We start from the raw sequence: 14955 nt of genomic DNA on the forward strand, positions 1-14955 counted from the left end.
CCCAAATAGTCTTTCCCTGGACTTGCAAATCGCTTTTATTGCACTGTTCCTAGCGCTTTCTGACGTCTCTCCCTGCACTAAGATGCTGTGAAAGGATTCCTCCCTATCCTTACCCTGCACTTATAAAGGTCACAATCAGGTTTTTCCAATTTCTGTCCCTAGCGCCTCCTCACGTCTGTCCCTGCACTCAGAACGCTTGAAAATGTCTGACTCTAAGATGGCCGCCGTATTTATAGGGCTGTGACATCACATGGCTGGCTGGCTGCTGATTGGCTGCATGCATGGCATTATGGGTCAGCACGCCTTCCCAGAGTTCCTTGCCCCATGTCCTCATATGTGTAGCCGCCATCTTAGGAAAAATTGTGATTCATTACCACGAAGCGCGAGGAAATTTGCATTAGTTGCAAATCAAATTTTTCCTGAAATTCGGATCAAATTCCACTTCGTCTGATTCGATTCGCTCATCTCGAGTCATGACCCACAATGCAATTCAATGGGAACGGATCGGTTTTCTCCGACACAATAGAAAACCGATGCGTCCCCCATTGACTTTCAATGGAGTTCATGACGGATCCATTTTGGCTATGTTAAAGATAATACAACCGGATCTGTTTATAATGGATGCAGAAGGTTGTATTGTCAGTAACGGAAGCGTTTTGCTGAGCCCTGATGGATCGAGCAAAAAACGCTAGAGTGAAAGTAGCCACAGGACTTTTTTTCCCGTCTAGAAAACGGATATCAGACAAAAATGGCTCATACGGATGACAACTGATGCAATAGGATCTGTTTTTTTACTGAATCCTGTTCCTGATTAGAAAAACGGAAAGCTAAACGGTAATGTAAACTCAGCCTTAGGGCTCATGCACACGACAGCATTTTGCGTTCAGTATACTGGCCGTTTTTTTAGTTCATTTCAATGGGTCAGCAAAAAAAACTGAAGTGTCTCCGTGTGCATTCCGTTTCAGTATTTCCGTATTTCCATACCGTGAAAAGATAGAACATGTCCTATTTTTGTCCGCAAATCACGGTGCTTGGCTCCATTCAAGTCAATGGGTCCGCAAAAAAAACAGAACGGAAAGGAAACGGAAACACAACAGAAACAAAAAACGGAACAATGGATCCATAAAAAAAAACCACAAAACACTGAAAAAGCCATACTGTCGTGTGCATGAGCCCTTAGACTTCCTTCACATCTACGTGGTGTACTCAAGTAGTCTGGTCCAGCAGAAGAACAAACTACCAAAGTGCACCGTATCCAGCATAGCTGGACACCACGAACTCAGCCAGATTCCCATTCACTATTAGAGGATCTGCAAGGTTTCCGGCATACATGCTGGCTTTCAGACAGACAATTACTACTGAATGTGTGCGTCAGTGTCTGGCTATGCTGGATACGGTTAATCTGACAGTCTGCTCATCTGCTGGAATAGACTACCGGATTTCGCTTATAAGACAAAAGAAAAAATCTTGCTGAAAAGTGCCTGCGTCTTATAAACGGCATGGCCAAACCCCCGACTACTTCCTTAATGATCCGGCAGAACGCATATTCAGCGCTTTTCCTGATCAGTGGGAGAGCTGTGCATCTGCAGACACTTCTCTTTCCCTGCCTGATACCCATCTGTATGATCAGCAGCAGGAGAGCACATGGGAAGGAAGGTCCAACGCTGTACTGAAAGGAGATGAAAACTCCAAGCACAAATTAAGGCAAACCGCGGATCCGGAACGGCGGAACGGGCGGCCCATTATAGAAATGCCTATTCTTGTCCGCAAAACGGACAAGAATAGGACATGCTATATTTTTTTTTGCGGGGCCACGGAATGGAGCAACAGATGCGGAAGTCAATAGGTCCGCACCCGAGCCGCAAAAAATGCAGCTCGGATGTGGACCACAACAACGGCCGTGTGCATGAGGCCTAAAGAGGTTGTTTTGTCTTAGACAATGGGGGCATATCACCAGGTGTGAAAATTATTTGAATGGTGAGGAACCAGTGACTTTAATGGCTTTTTTATGTTTAAATAATATAATTTCCCTTTGTTTATTCCAGAATGTTACAGCCAATCACCGAGTCAATGATGTCATTGCCGTGGAAGGAGGATCTCAAGTCTTAGTTGGCCGATTTATGTATGGTCCTTTAGACATGGTAGCTCTGACAGGTGAAAAGGTATTTTACACCATTCATTTTAGGGAATAATATTCTTAGGCTGAATCATGAAATTAAGTTGTTTCCAGAAAACCTGTCCGATCTCAAGAGGAATCCTTTGCTATCTCTATGGCATTAGGGCTGTATTAGACCTGCAGGCTATTATATGCAGCGATCTCCTCCACAGTAAGGGAAGTAGTGATCACTAATGACATCGCTTATCCCCATACAGAATCATTATTTGCAGACAGCAGAGCGTGATTAGACAGCACAGTCTACCGCATAAAAAATGCCTGGTAATCAGCGGCCCTTTTACATAAGCAGATAATTACTAACGAGCGTTCCTACAAAAACTTGTTAGCGATGATCTGCCCGACCCTCTACAGGTCTAATACAGCCCTTAGAGTCAAACATTTTTAGGATAGGCCATCAATAGCAGACCGGTGTGGGTATGACTCTTCCTGAGCACCAAATCCTCTTTATTGTTTCCAAGGCACAGTGCCAAAAATGTAGTAGTGGCTGTGCTTGGTATTGCAGCTCAGCTACCTATGCTGCTAAATGTATGACGCTGTGCCTGGTAAACAATGATAGGTATGCAATGCTTTTACACAGCCCTTCAGCCAACTGATCAGTGGGGGTACGATGAGTCTTACCCTCACCAATCCGATATAGGTGACTGGAGACTTTGAAGTAAAAGGCTGCATTCACACTGTGTTTATGATATTCTTGCAATATATAAGTCCAATGGATACCTCCGACTAGTGATGAGTGAAGCGAGCTTCGGATCGTAGATCTGAAGTCGCTTCGCTAAAAACGTCGGTATAATGCTGTATGGAGATCAGTCTCCATACAGCATTAAAATGGATGGCTTCCAATGAGGCGAAGTGAGTTATTCCCGAAGTCTCGCGAGACTTCAGTGAATAACTTCAGTATTTGATTTTTAAACTGAAAAAAAAAACTGTTTAAAATTTGGATCCGAACTTGGGTTCTGTTCCGACTGGTAGCTCGGAACTGAAGCCGAGTTCGGTTCCAAGTTTTAAACTGGTTTTCCAGTTTAAAAATCAAAGCTCAGTTCGCTCATCACTACCTCCGACCAGTGGTGTACCTCCAACAGAGGCAGACCACAAAACTGCTATGGGGTCAGGGGCATAGTGCTGAGCTGCTTCTTCTGTCTCTTCCAGATGTAAAAAACACTGCATTTGATTACAGGAACAGTATAAATTCCTTTGCACTGAGCTCCCCCTAGTGGTGACTGCAGGCAGACAGCTTTGTAATAGAAGGGAAGCAGATTTATCAACGTACTATTGTATATTTATGACACACAGTGAAATTAGTCCAGTTGTGATTTTATTATTATTAATGAAATTTTCTTCCACTCAGTAAGGCCTCTTACACACGACCGTATGGATTTTTCAGTATTTTGCGGTCCGCCACGTCCGTGTGCATTCCGTTTTTTGCAGAACGGAACAGCTGGCCCCTGATAGAACAGTCCTATCCTTGCCCGTTATGCGGACAATAATAGGACATGTTCTATCTTTAAACGGAAGGTAAAAACGGAAATACGAAAATGGAAGGCATACGGAGTACCTTACTTTTTTTGCGGATCGATTGAAATTAATGGTTCCGTATACGGAACACAAAAAACAGAATGTAAATGGAAAAAAAAAACGTTCATGTGCAAGAGGCCTAAAACAAATTGTAAATTCATCAGAAATCTGGGGAGTTGTGATTTGGGTTCTGCAGTACCTGAGAGTGATTGGCAAAGACATACTCTGACACTGCGTGGGGCCCTGCGAGATCTCTGTATGAAAAGGTTGCCAGTAAATGCAAATGTAAAAAAAGGAAAAAGGATATCTCACTGTGATGTTCTGAGTTGCCTGTTTGCATAGGTAAATGCATCAGAGTCCAGCCACTTGTCTTGTATGACTAGATGGTTAAAGGAAACCTGTCACCATGATTTTGGCCATAGAGCTGGGGACATGGGCTGCTAGATGGCCGCTAGCACATCTGCAGTACCCAGGTCCCATAGCTCTGTGTGCTTATATTGTGTTAAAAAAAACATTTTGATTGATATGCAAATGACCTGATATGAGTCCTGTAGCCGGAGATGAGTCAAGCGGAAAGGAGCACAGCACCGCCCCGCGTCCTCCGAATCTCCTCCTTGCTGGCTGACGTCACAGAGCTGGAGCGCCGAAATCTCGCGATGCGCGAGCTAGCGCATGCGTAGTTCGTTCCCTGTGCTGATGCCAGTACAGGGAATGAACATGATGCCGACACTGCGCATGCGCTAGCTCGCGCATAGCAAGATTTCGGCGTTATTTATTATTGTTAATGAAAAGTTTAGTCAAATTGTGAGTAAAATGTAGCTGTATGGCATTGAAGTTGCCTGTGATGCTGTAATGTTTTACTTGCCAAGATATCCCCGCAGAGTCTCGGCTATACTGAAATACAGAGCACTACAGCAATAACATAAAGATAGGAATAATCGGAGTTACATTATGATTGCTATCAGCATGCCCATGTCTCCATTTGCTTTCTACAAACCAAATACATAAATTATAAACTAATATTCCAGGTAGACATTCTGATTATGATGGAGCCCTCCAGTGGAAGATGGGTATACTTTGACACAGAGTTATCCAATAGCAGTGGCCGGGTGTCTTACACTGTACCTGAGGATAAAAGATTGAGAGTTGGGGTCTATGCCATCAAGATGGTTGTAAGGTGAGAGCCTGTATAGAGGATTAACCATGTATGTGTATGCTGTGAGCGTATGCTATCTTAAAGGGGTTTAACCATGAAAAATATTCTACATTTGCAGTCTATATATGAATACTTTTGCAATTACATGTAATAAAAAATGTAGTATAGCCAGTAAGCTATTCAATAAAATGTATCTGTATAGCGCCATCTGCTGTTTGTTCTTTTCCATATTTCTACGTCCACCTCACTGAGATGGTCACACATGCTCAGTTTAAATCTTCAACTGTCACCAACCATATCTTCTGTGAGAAGCTGGGACAGCTACAGGCAGAGAGCTACAGCAGAAATGGCATACCCCTAAGCAGCTAGCCTAAAATAAATCTAGCAGAACAACTGCAGACTGGGGAGATCTCTGGATCCATGTGAGGTACTGGGCTGGTTCTAGTTCCGGTTTGAAAGTTATTGTCATGTACTACAGTATATTGTGTCTGATTTTGATTTTTTAGATCACTCACAGCATAACCTCTTTAATTTTGTCTATGAGTTGAAGGGGAAGGTTCCTTCTTTTTGTAACCAAGTACAAAAAGATAGTTCCATGAGGTCATGGCTGACACAAGGGAGGGTCATTTATTATACTGAAATACGCCTATATTAGGCGTATTTCAGGCGTAGATGGCGTACACACCGGTTAGTTGTGCCACTATCTGCGACTTCGCCCCGCTCATGCCAGGTCTAAAATTGTGGGGGTGGTGGGGAAGGGGATAGACTCGCAGGCCCATCTCATTTACCATTTTCTACGCCTGTTTCAGGCATGTAAAAGGGTCTAAATGTAAGACAGTTCGGAAGCTGTTGTACATTTAGAACTGGCGCTGGATGCGCTGAAGTTATGAACAGACCCGCATCTCTTCATAAGTTCGGCGGATACTCCGCCATCTTAGGTTTATTAAGACCGGCGTCTAAAATTCTGGTCTTAATAAATGTGCCCCAAGGTTTTGAACATACACATTCATATATACTTAATAAAAAAATAAAATAAACAAAGGGTTTCTAAAAATGGACAGATTCACTCTATAATATACAATGTATATTGTAGTTCTAAAATATCATATTCAAAACATCCATGTATGGCGGCTTCTTGATGTATGTATTTCTCATGTTCAGGTAGGCTTCTCTGGGTAAAGTATTACCTATAGTCCTAACATTTGTATGAGGCAGGCAATACATTTTATGTGCAGCACTGTAGAAGATGTTGGTCATATGATGCCATAAATAAAAAAAAATGATATTTTGGTCAGGCTTTCGTGTTTGTTTCATGAATCATTTGTCTTCTTCTTGGTCTACAGAGGAGATCAGAGCAGCGCACAGAGTTACCTCACTGTGCTTCCTCGAGGGATGGAGTGTGTGGTTTTCAGCATAGATGGTTCTTTTGCAGCAAGTGTCTCCATTATGGGCAGTGATCCTAAAGTCAGGGCTGGAGCGGTAGATGTTGTCAGGTAAAGTATTTTCCAGTTAGGTTTGACCTAGAGTACACAAACAATAGGTGACAGCAAGAATGATCAGTTTAACGGCAGTACAGACGCTCAGGTGTGTTGAAGGCGATGGTGCTTGTGTAGCGGCATATATTGCCATAGAAGCAGTAATTCTCCTGTCCCTGCAATTGACCTGCACAAATTAGAGAACCCATTTTACAGAACAGTTGCAGTCCACCCACAGACTATATACATCTGGCCAGTCACCATTTAAAGGGCATATGTCAGCAGATCTGTACCTATGAACCTGGCTGACCTGTTACATGTGCAGTTGGCAGCTGAAGGCATCTGTGTTGGTCCCATGTTCATATGTGCCTGAACTGCTGAGAAAAGTGATTTTTTTTAATGTATGCCAATGAGCCTCTAGGAGAAACGGGGGCATTGCCATTACACGTAGAGGCTCTGCTCTCTCTGCAACTGCTATGCCCTCTGCACTTTGATTGACAGGACCAGGCAGTGAAAACATCCTCACACCTGGCCCTGTCAATTATGTGCAGAGTGTGCCACATTTGCAGAGAGAGCAGAGCCTCTAAGTGTAACGGCAATGCCCCCGTTGCTCCTAAAGGCTAATTTGCATATATTAAAACATCATTTTTCCCAGCAATGCGGGCACATACAAACATGGGACCAAAACAGGTACAGAAAATGCAGCTGTAATTGTGGGGAGCCAGCTGCCAGGGACAACTGTGCTCTCCATAGAGAGGGTAGAGATGTTTTTTTTTTTGCCTTCCCTGCCTTCTCCACTGATGTATACACAGCACTCAATGAGCACTGAATATACAAATCAGGAAGCGACAATGCCGCTTCCTGCTCTGGGCCTAGCAATCATGCGCTTGCTGGGAGTCGGGTATCTGTATGAGCCTCTGAGTCTTAGCAGACCAGATCAGCTCTGTAGAACCTTTAGGTGTTGTATTCCCCTTGTAACTGGGGCTATCATGTCACCCAGTTATAGGAGAAATCAGCAATTAAAACGTGTAATGTCATAATGCACCAAAGATCTTGTATGGCCTTATAATAATAATAATAAAGCCACCGTTAGTCCACACTGCAACTTCTAGCCCAACCCCAGGTGACTGTAAACTGTACTAAACTGTACATCTTTTGTTACAAAATGACCGTGATGGAAAGAGGACATCATTAAAAAATATATATTTCAGCTGCACCTTGTACTCCTAAAAAAAAAAAAGTAAAACATTGAAAATCAGACCTTTTCCCTTTTTTGTAAAAGAATGGAATAAAATTAAAGTCCTATGTATCACAGAAAAAAAAAAGACACACAGATGAATTAAATAACCTAACAGAAAAAAAGTTATAGCTTTCAAAGATGCATTTACTGGTTAAAAATTAATTTTTGTGTCAATTTGTAAATTTAAAGAAGAAAGATCTGTAATTTGAAAGCAAAATGAGAGTTGGTTAATAGTTATACAGTTTACATCAAATGAAATAAAAAACAGTACTTTGTGTCAGGAAATAAAAAAAAGTGCAACAATTCTTTTGGTAGTCCAACAAATAAAAAAAGAACTGTTAAATCGCAAACAAGTGTTTGGTCTCCAAGGTCTGGTGATAAAGGGATTACATTACTGCCAGTCGGAATTTTGATTTTACATTGGTTAGACTAAAATGTTCCTGGATTGATGGTTATTTTCTATGTTACATTACATTTCAGGCACTGGCAAGATCTTGGTTATCTAATCATTTACATCACTGGCCGCCCAGACATGCAGAAGCAAAGAGTGGTCTCCTGGTTGTCCCAGCACAATTTTCCCCAGGGAATGATCTTTTTTTCTGATGGTCTTGTTCATGACCCCTTGCGGCAGAAGACTATATTCCTCCGGAACCTCATGCAAGAGGTGGTATTTCTGATTGTAATGTTCCAGAGTTATGTATGAATCATGCATCAACGTGAATTACCAGTTTTGCAATAGATCTGACATAGTTACCAGATCTATGCTTTGTATAAAAGGCATGTTCTTATATGGGCAAGTTCAAAGCATCAACTTAAAGAGGACCTTTCACCTTGAAAAACATTGTGAACTAAGTATCCTATATAGAGTGGCGCCCAGGGATCTCATCTCACTGCACTTACTATTATCCCTGGGCGCCGCTCCGTTGTCCCGTTATGTCCATCGGTATCTTCGCTCAGTAACTTATAGTAGGCGGAGACTGCTCTTGTTCTGCTGGGCCAATGGCAGCGCACAGCTCACAGCCTGGGAGGTTTTTTTCTCCCAGGCTGTGAGCTGTGGGCTGCGATTGGCCAGCGCTACAGCCTAAGAGAAGGAGACGCCCAGCAGAACGAGGGCAGTCTCCGCCTACTATAACTTACTGAGCGAAGATACCGGAGGACATAATGGGACAACGGAGCGGTGCCCAGGGATAATAGTAAGTGCAGTGAGATCCCTGGGCGCCGCTCTATATGTCAGGATACTTAGTTCACAATGTTTAAAACATCCCTCCACGCCTGGGTGTGGTTTTTACGTTGTTCATGATGTGGTAAAAATGATATTAGGTTTATTTTGTTGGCCAGTACTATTACAGCAATACCAGAATTATATTGTTTTTGTTGTATTGCTACTTAAAAAAAAAAAAAAAAACTTTTAGAAAATTGGTCTTTAAACAATTTTGTTGCCATATTCTGAAATCCCTAATGATTTTATTTTTCTGTCCAAGGAGCTGTGTGAGGAACTTTAGATTTTATTGCTATTTTGCACATTTGCATTTGCCATTTTCAAATTTTTATTTGATTTCTTTGGGAAGCGTGGTGACCAAAAAGTGACAATTCTGCTATTGCCAATATTTTACAGAATTTACTGTGCATGATAAATTATGTGATATTTTAATATTTCTGACATTTTGGGATGTGATGCCAATTTTTTTTCTTTTTCAAGAAAAAGGGCTTTTTATTATTATTCAAATGCCCCCATACCTCCCTCCCTCCTTGGGAGATTTGAACTTTCAATCATTTGCACAGTAATTTTACCGGTATCCTATTACATGGGTGGGGGGTAATCAGAAGGCAGAGGGAGTTATTGACTGCAGCATCTGAGTGGTTAAATTGCTGGGATAAAAATGATCTCCGATTCCCACCACTGAAGGCAAGTTTCAGGTATGTAACACAGCTGCAGCCACCACACGTGGTGCTGGCTTAGCTCCTGAAACTGCTCTATAGATACCCTCACAGAGTCACAACCAAAAAACTTACAGGTCTGTCCTTGGTCATTAAGGGGTTACATTTAACAGATGTCATGATGCTAGTATGAACAAAGCTTACTCTGTGAATATAGTCTACTACAAAGTGGCATAAAGAACTCAGAAGGCCCTGCAGTAATGTCCTCTCCTCTTACCCAGCTTACCTGAACCTTAGATAAACTTGAAGTGCAAATCTTTGTGCACAGTGAGACACCATTCATTCATAATATCTCCTGCAGCAACTTCAGAGAAGTCAGGAGGGAGAAAAAGCTGCATGGTATACAAAGCAGAAACATTCATCCCCAGAAGATAAATCTGTAAGGAACTCACTCGTGAATGGTTTTTGTTTGCATTCCCGAGAAAAGGAAAAAAAGACTGTGAACTCCAATGGGGACACAGACTAGTGATGGAAAACTGATGACCTTCAAAATGTGTCCTTCAGATTTACCAGGTTTATGAGTACCTCTACCAATAATTATTAACACAAGAAAGAAACTATGGGGCAGATTTATTAAGAATGGTGTTTCCACACCAGATGTATTACAAATACCAGTAGAGTAAGGGCTGTTTCACACGTAAGTGATTAGTCTGGGAAAACTGGCCGTGTGACTGCGGGATCTCAATGGCTGACCGACCGACCGCCCCCCCCCCCACCCCTTAACTGACTGGATCATAGTGTTTTATGATGCATTCAGTTCCCTATCTGATCGCGGATCTCTCGTACTGAACTCATATGTTGATGCTGTGAGTTCAGTACAGTCAGCTCAGGGGAGCGCGGTCGGCCCGGGAGATCCGGTAGACATTTGTCCCGTTTTCCTGGGCTGATCATTTTCTGGGGCCAGATGTTAGGGACTATTTTGTCTGCGGCGGAGGAAAAGGTTAACAGCAGCTAGGTGCAATCCTCCTGGGAGATGAAGTGATGTCTCATCTGAACTGTTGCCTGCCTATAGAAAGGAAGAATGGCCTCTAAATATAAAAGAGGGATAATCCCTTTAAGGGGCATCTTCCGCCAGTCCGTACACCAGAAATTCAAATCTGCGCCCACTATAAGCCGCTATAGATATGAACTTTACTTTACGCCAGTTTCTGGTATGAATTATAGCAAATCTGATGAGATTCGGAAGGCCACACCCCTCACTCTAAGCCACACCCACTTTTATTGCAACATCTGTCAAATAATGAGAGATGTGAAAAGTCACAAATTACACCGCACATTTGGCATGTGTGTGACTTTTTTTATGCTCCTATGCTGCTCCAGAAATCAATATATCTTGGATAATAAAACATTTGGGGGAGAAGTTTGTGAACAGCTTCAGATCACAATGCCACATATCATAGTTCTGTCACCTAACAGAATAGATATGATCTATTTTCTAGCATATACTTTTTGGGTTTAAAATGTATCTTCTGTTTTATCTAGTGCCACATTAAAATCAGTGCTGCCTACGGCTCAATGAAAGATATTTCTGTATACAATGTCCTTGGCTTATCACCATCTCAGATCTATATAGTAGGACGTCCAGCTAAGAAGTATCAGAATCAGTGTCAGGTAACTATCTTTCATTGTAAGTCTATGCACCCCAAATTAGCACTGGTCAATAAATGGTTATAATTGCAATAAGTGTTTCTTCGATTGATAAAAATTCTGCTCACCGCCCATGTGAAAACTACAGTACCATAAGCACTCTTATGGTGTAAATGGCTCCACTGAAGATCCATGTGCCCATGAGTTTAGAATGGGTACGGTATGAAAATAGAAAAATAAAAAACTATCTCAAGCCCTTTTCCCATTAGTGCATGTGTGTTTAATGGTCAATATGGAGGTTTCTCACAGATCCATATTAGAGATCGATTCAGTCCCTCAGCAGGGCTTCTTCACCTATGGGTGCTGTCCCTGCTGGTCAAGAAGTACCCACCTGCCGCAAGAGTGACAGGGCTAGACGTTTAGTCCAGCCCTGACAATATCCTGCCTGCGCAGACGCTGCTCCGAAGCTGAAGTAGAGCCTGTGCCCTTGCTGTGCCAATTTGAAATTGTCAGGGTCAGGCTAAGCGTCTGGCCCTGTCAATCTTGCAGCAGGTGGGTGCTTCTTCACCTGTTGGGACAGAACCTCCACAGGTGAAGCCCTGCTGATGAGAAGAATCAAAATTGATTTTATTTGCTCATCTCTAATTCATATACATGGTTCCAACCGTGCCCATTGACTTCTAGGGGGACTAGGCATCAATGTGAGATGCAATCAATTTTAAAAATCTCTATCCAAAATTACAGCACAATGTAATCGAGAACTCCTTAGGACATTAGCACCATAATATAGATCCAATATCACATGGAAATTGTACAGACCTATAGTACAGGTGTGTGCATGAGTTCTAACACCTGGCCTCTATTAAAAAAAATTTGAAACATCCAAGTTCTAATTATTACCTAATGGTAGCATTTTATATTTCCAGACCAGGGATGGCCAACCTGAGACTCTCCAGATGTTGCAAAATTACAACTCCCATCATGCCCGGACAGTCTACGGCTATCAGCCTACAGCAGGGCATGGTGGGAGTTGTAGTTATGCAACAGCTGGAGAGCCGCAGGTTGGCAATGCCTATTCTAGACTAACGTTTCTAATAGTGTACAAGGTTATGTTGGTTCTCTGGTTCTCCCATGAATTATTTTGATTATGTGTATAATATTCTCGTTTATGATTGACACAACAAATGTATATTCTATTTCAGTTTATTAGCGAAGGATATGCCGCTCATTTGGCTACACTGGAATTTAGTCACCATTCCCGTCCCAAAAAGAACAACTCCAGGATGATCCTGAGAAAGGGTAGCTTTGGTTTGCACACACAACCTGAATTTCTAAGAAAAAGGAACCATCTACGAAGGACTATGTCGGTTCAGCAGCCCGAACCACCTTCTACAAATCCAAAACCAGAGAGGGCACAGAGCCAACCAGAGTCTGACAAAGATCACGACCGACATTTAAATCCACTCTCCTGGGTGAGGAATGCAAGTCACAAATTTGAGCCCTCACCATAACAAAGACTTACTGGTGTTCTTGGGTAATACTGCACATTGCGAGTAGGCCCAGAAGCTGTGCAGCGTGAAAGAGCAATATGGTAGATCTGTGGTGGCTTCCAAAACGATCCTTCCCTTAACCCAACCATTTGGGTGTAGGCCAAGATTTTTGGGGAATTTTAATGCAATTTCTGGGATAAAGATGCATTTGAGATGTGGCACACAGTTTCTTTTCCCCCTGATCACCAAATAATGTTAGGGAAGGAGCAAATATAACAAAAACCACATTTCAGATCACAAATTTTATGTTAGCTGTTAGCAAATATAAGTTTAGGAATATAAAATATAATTTGTGTAAACCTCGTCTAGTCTCCTGAAGCACATAACAACGTGCCTGTCAATTTTTTTGAGTCAATCCTCATGCTCCCGCTGTGCTCAATTGTTTACAACCCGAACTTCCAGGATGTGGGCATAGATGAGCTGCAGCCACAACACTTCCCATAGTGCTGTGTGCTTTAAGATCAGCCAGAAATGTAAACGCCTTCTACATCCTTCCCTAGGCCAAAAACTCTGCCCACAACACCCTCCATTCTCCCCTTTCTGCTTCCTCCTAATTCTTCCCACACATCTTCGATATGACAAGCAGTGTACTCTGCCTATCCTGTTCGTGCATTGAGAGCATCGACCAGCCCATTCCCAGATCACATGAATCGTGATGACCAATGGGCTGGGGATTCTTATGGATGAAATCATAGAAGGCCTGGTCATGATGTCACCATAGAGTGTGCAGTCACATGACCACTCTCCCAATCTCTGGAGTGAAACAGAAAAAGTAGTCTAAGTGCATTAATAGGTTGCAGGGTCTGGCAGGGGAAGCACAGGGAAAGAGAAAAAAATATATATACCTGAACAACCCCTTTTTGCAGCTGACAGAGTTTAAGAGATTATTGAAAGAAAAAAAAAAGAAAAAAAAAGTTCCAGTGTTGTCTACTTCTACGGTGGCATTTTCTGCCTTTGTGAATAGGGAAGAAGTCACTTTCCAGTTGGTTAGTCTCTGCCTATAAAGTACAGTTGTCTATGATTGTTACTAGGATTTTGTGTAAGTTGCTATTTTTATCTGTGGACCAAACTAATTTGTTTCTAAATGTTATTCAAGAACTCTGAGTATCTTTAGATATGGATGTCCGAATATTTGTGTATGTTACCACAAAGAAGTTAATGTGTTGAGTGCTCTGCTCCCAAAGGCATACCATCATATACAGAAGATTGCATTAATGCACCTATTTCATTGCTGTATATAAATATCTCCAAGCTCAAAAATACTGTATATGAATTAATCTCTAGTAGGGGATAACTATTAGATTGTGGGGGTCCTACTTCTGGGAATGAGACTGATCCCAAGAATGGGGACATACCCCGCGGATCCCCTGACATGAACGGAGCTGCCAGTCGGGCATGTAATCTGCTACCTCTGGAACTCCCATAGAAATGACGGGGTACGAGGTCCCTGTACTCATCGGTGGAGCTCCCAGCAGTAGGACCCCACTCATGTGGATAGGTGTCAACTTTACATAACCGTAATACTCCTTTAAAGGGGTTGTCTAAGATTTGTTTTTCACTTCCTCCCTGGGCTTTGGACCTGTAAAGAAATCCATATTTACCTGCTCCCTGCCGCTCCTTTCCAGTTCCTGGGCTGTTGTCACTGAACTTTTAGATCCTGTCTGTCAACTTTCTGCATGGATGAGGTCATGTGCACCTCTGCAGCCAATGACTGGCCTAAGCGGTGACGTATCCCCCAAGTGGCACGTCCCTGCTGGGTCAAATATCACTTGGAGACATGTCACTGTTGAGGCCAGCTATTGGCTTCAGAGGTGCACATGATCTTGTCCTTGCAGGAAGTTGACAGCTGAGGTTTGGAAGTGTAGAGAAGACAACTTGGGAGCCGAAACAGAGTAGGGAAGACATAAGTATGGAGTTCTGCTTAGGTCCTGTTGACTAGGAAAAGGAAATAAAAAATAAAAAATCTGGACAAGCCCTTTAAGCATTCTCATTGATAAACGCCTAAAGGGTCCATCAGTGTTTGGTTAGAGTGAGTTTAGTCCTGTTTAGGGTCTTCAAGCAGTCTTACAATATGATGCAGTAAATCCAGCCAATCTTAAAGGGCTTCTGTCACCCCCCAAACACCAATTTTCAGTTTGTGACTTAATATATTTGCTAATGTTTACAGATTCGAAATATATACCCCTCTTACCTCAGGCTGTGGTGTAATTTCAGAAAAAATCAGACTTTAAGGATATGTAAATTTGAGCTGCAGGCAGGGTCAGCTGGAGGATGAGAGCGCTCGCTGGCCCTCTAAATCAAGTGGAGGAGGGGGCGTTTTT

At 42.4% G+C, this 14955-nt stretch overlaps 1 protein-coding gene across 1 annotated transcript in view; it reads left to right on the forward strand.

The window, feature by feature from the left end:
• Positions 1–14732, forward strand: part of LOC122932456 (membrane-associated phosphatidylinositol transfer protein 3-like) — an 802287-nt gene extending 787555 nt beyond the window's left edge. The window contains exons 14-19 of the mRNA XM_044286869.1: positions 2046–2162; positions 4717–4865; positions 6188–6337; positions 8040–8223; positions 10980–11108; positions 12287–14732. Coding sequence (XP_044142804.1) covers positions 2046–2162; positions 4717–4865; positions 6188–6337; positions 8040–8223; positions 10980–11108; positions 12287–12595 — 1038 coding nt within the window. The 3' untranslated portion in view covers positions 12596–14732. The remainder of the gene's footprint in view (positions 1–2045; positions 2163–4716; positions 4866–6187; positions 6338–8039; positions 8224–10979; positions 11109–12286) is intronic.
• Positions 14733–14955: the final 223 nt, after the last annotated feature.

This window comes from Bufo gargarizans, chromosome 3 (assembly GCF_014858855.1).
Source record: "Bufo gargarizans isolate SCDJY-AF-19 chromosome 3, ASM1485885v1, whole genome shotgun sequence".
In the NCBI taxonomy this organism is placed as follows: domain Eukaryota; kingdom Metazoa; phylum Chordata; class Amphibia; order Anura; family Bufonidae; genus Bufo; species Bufo gargarizans.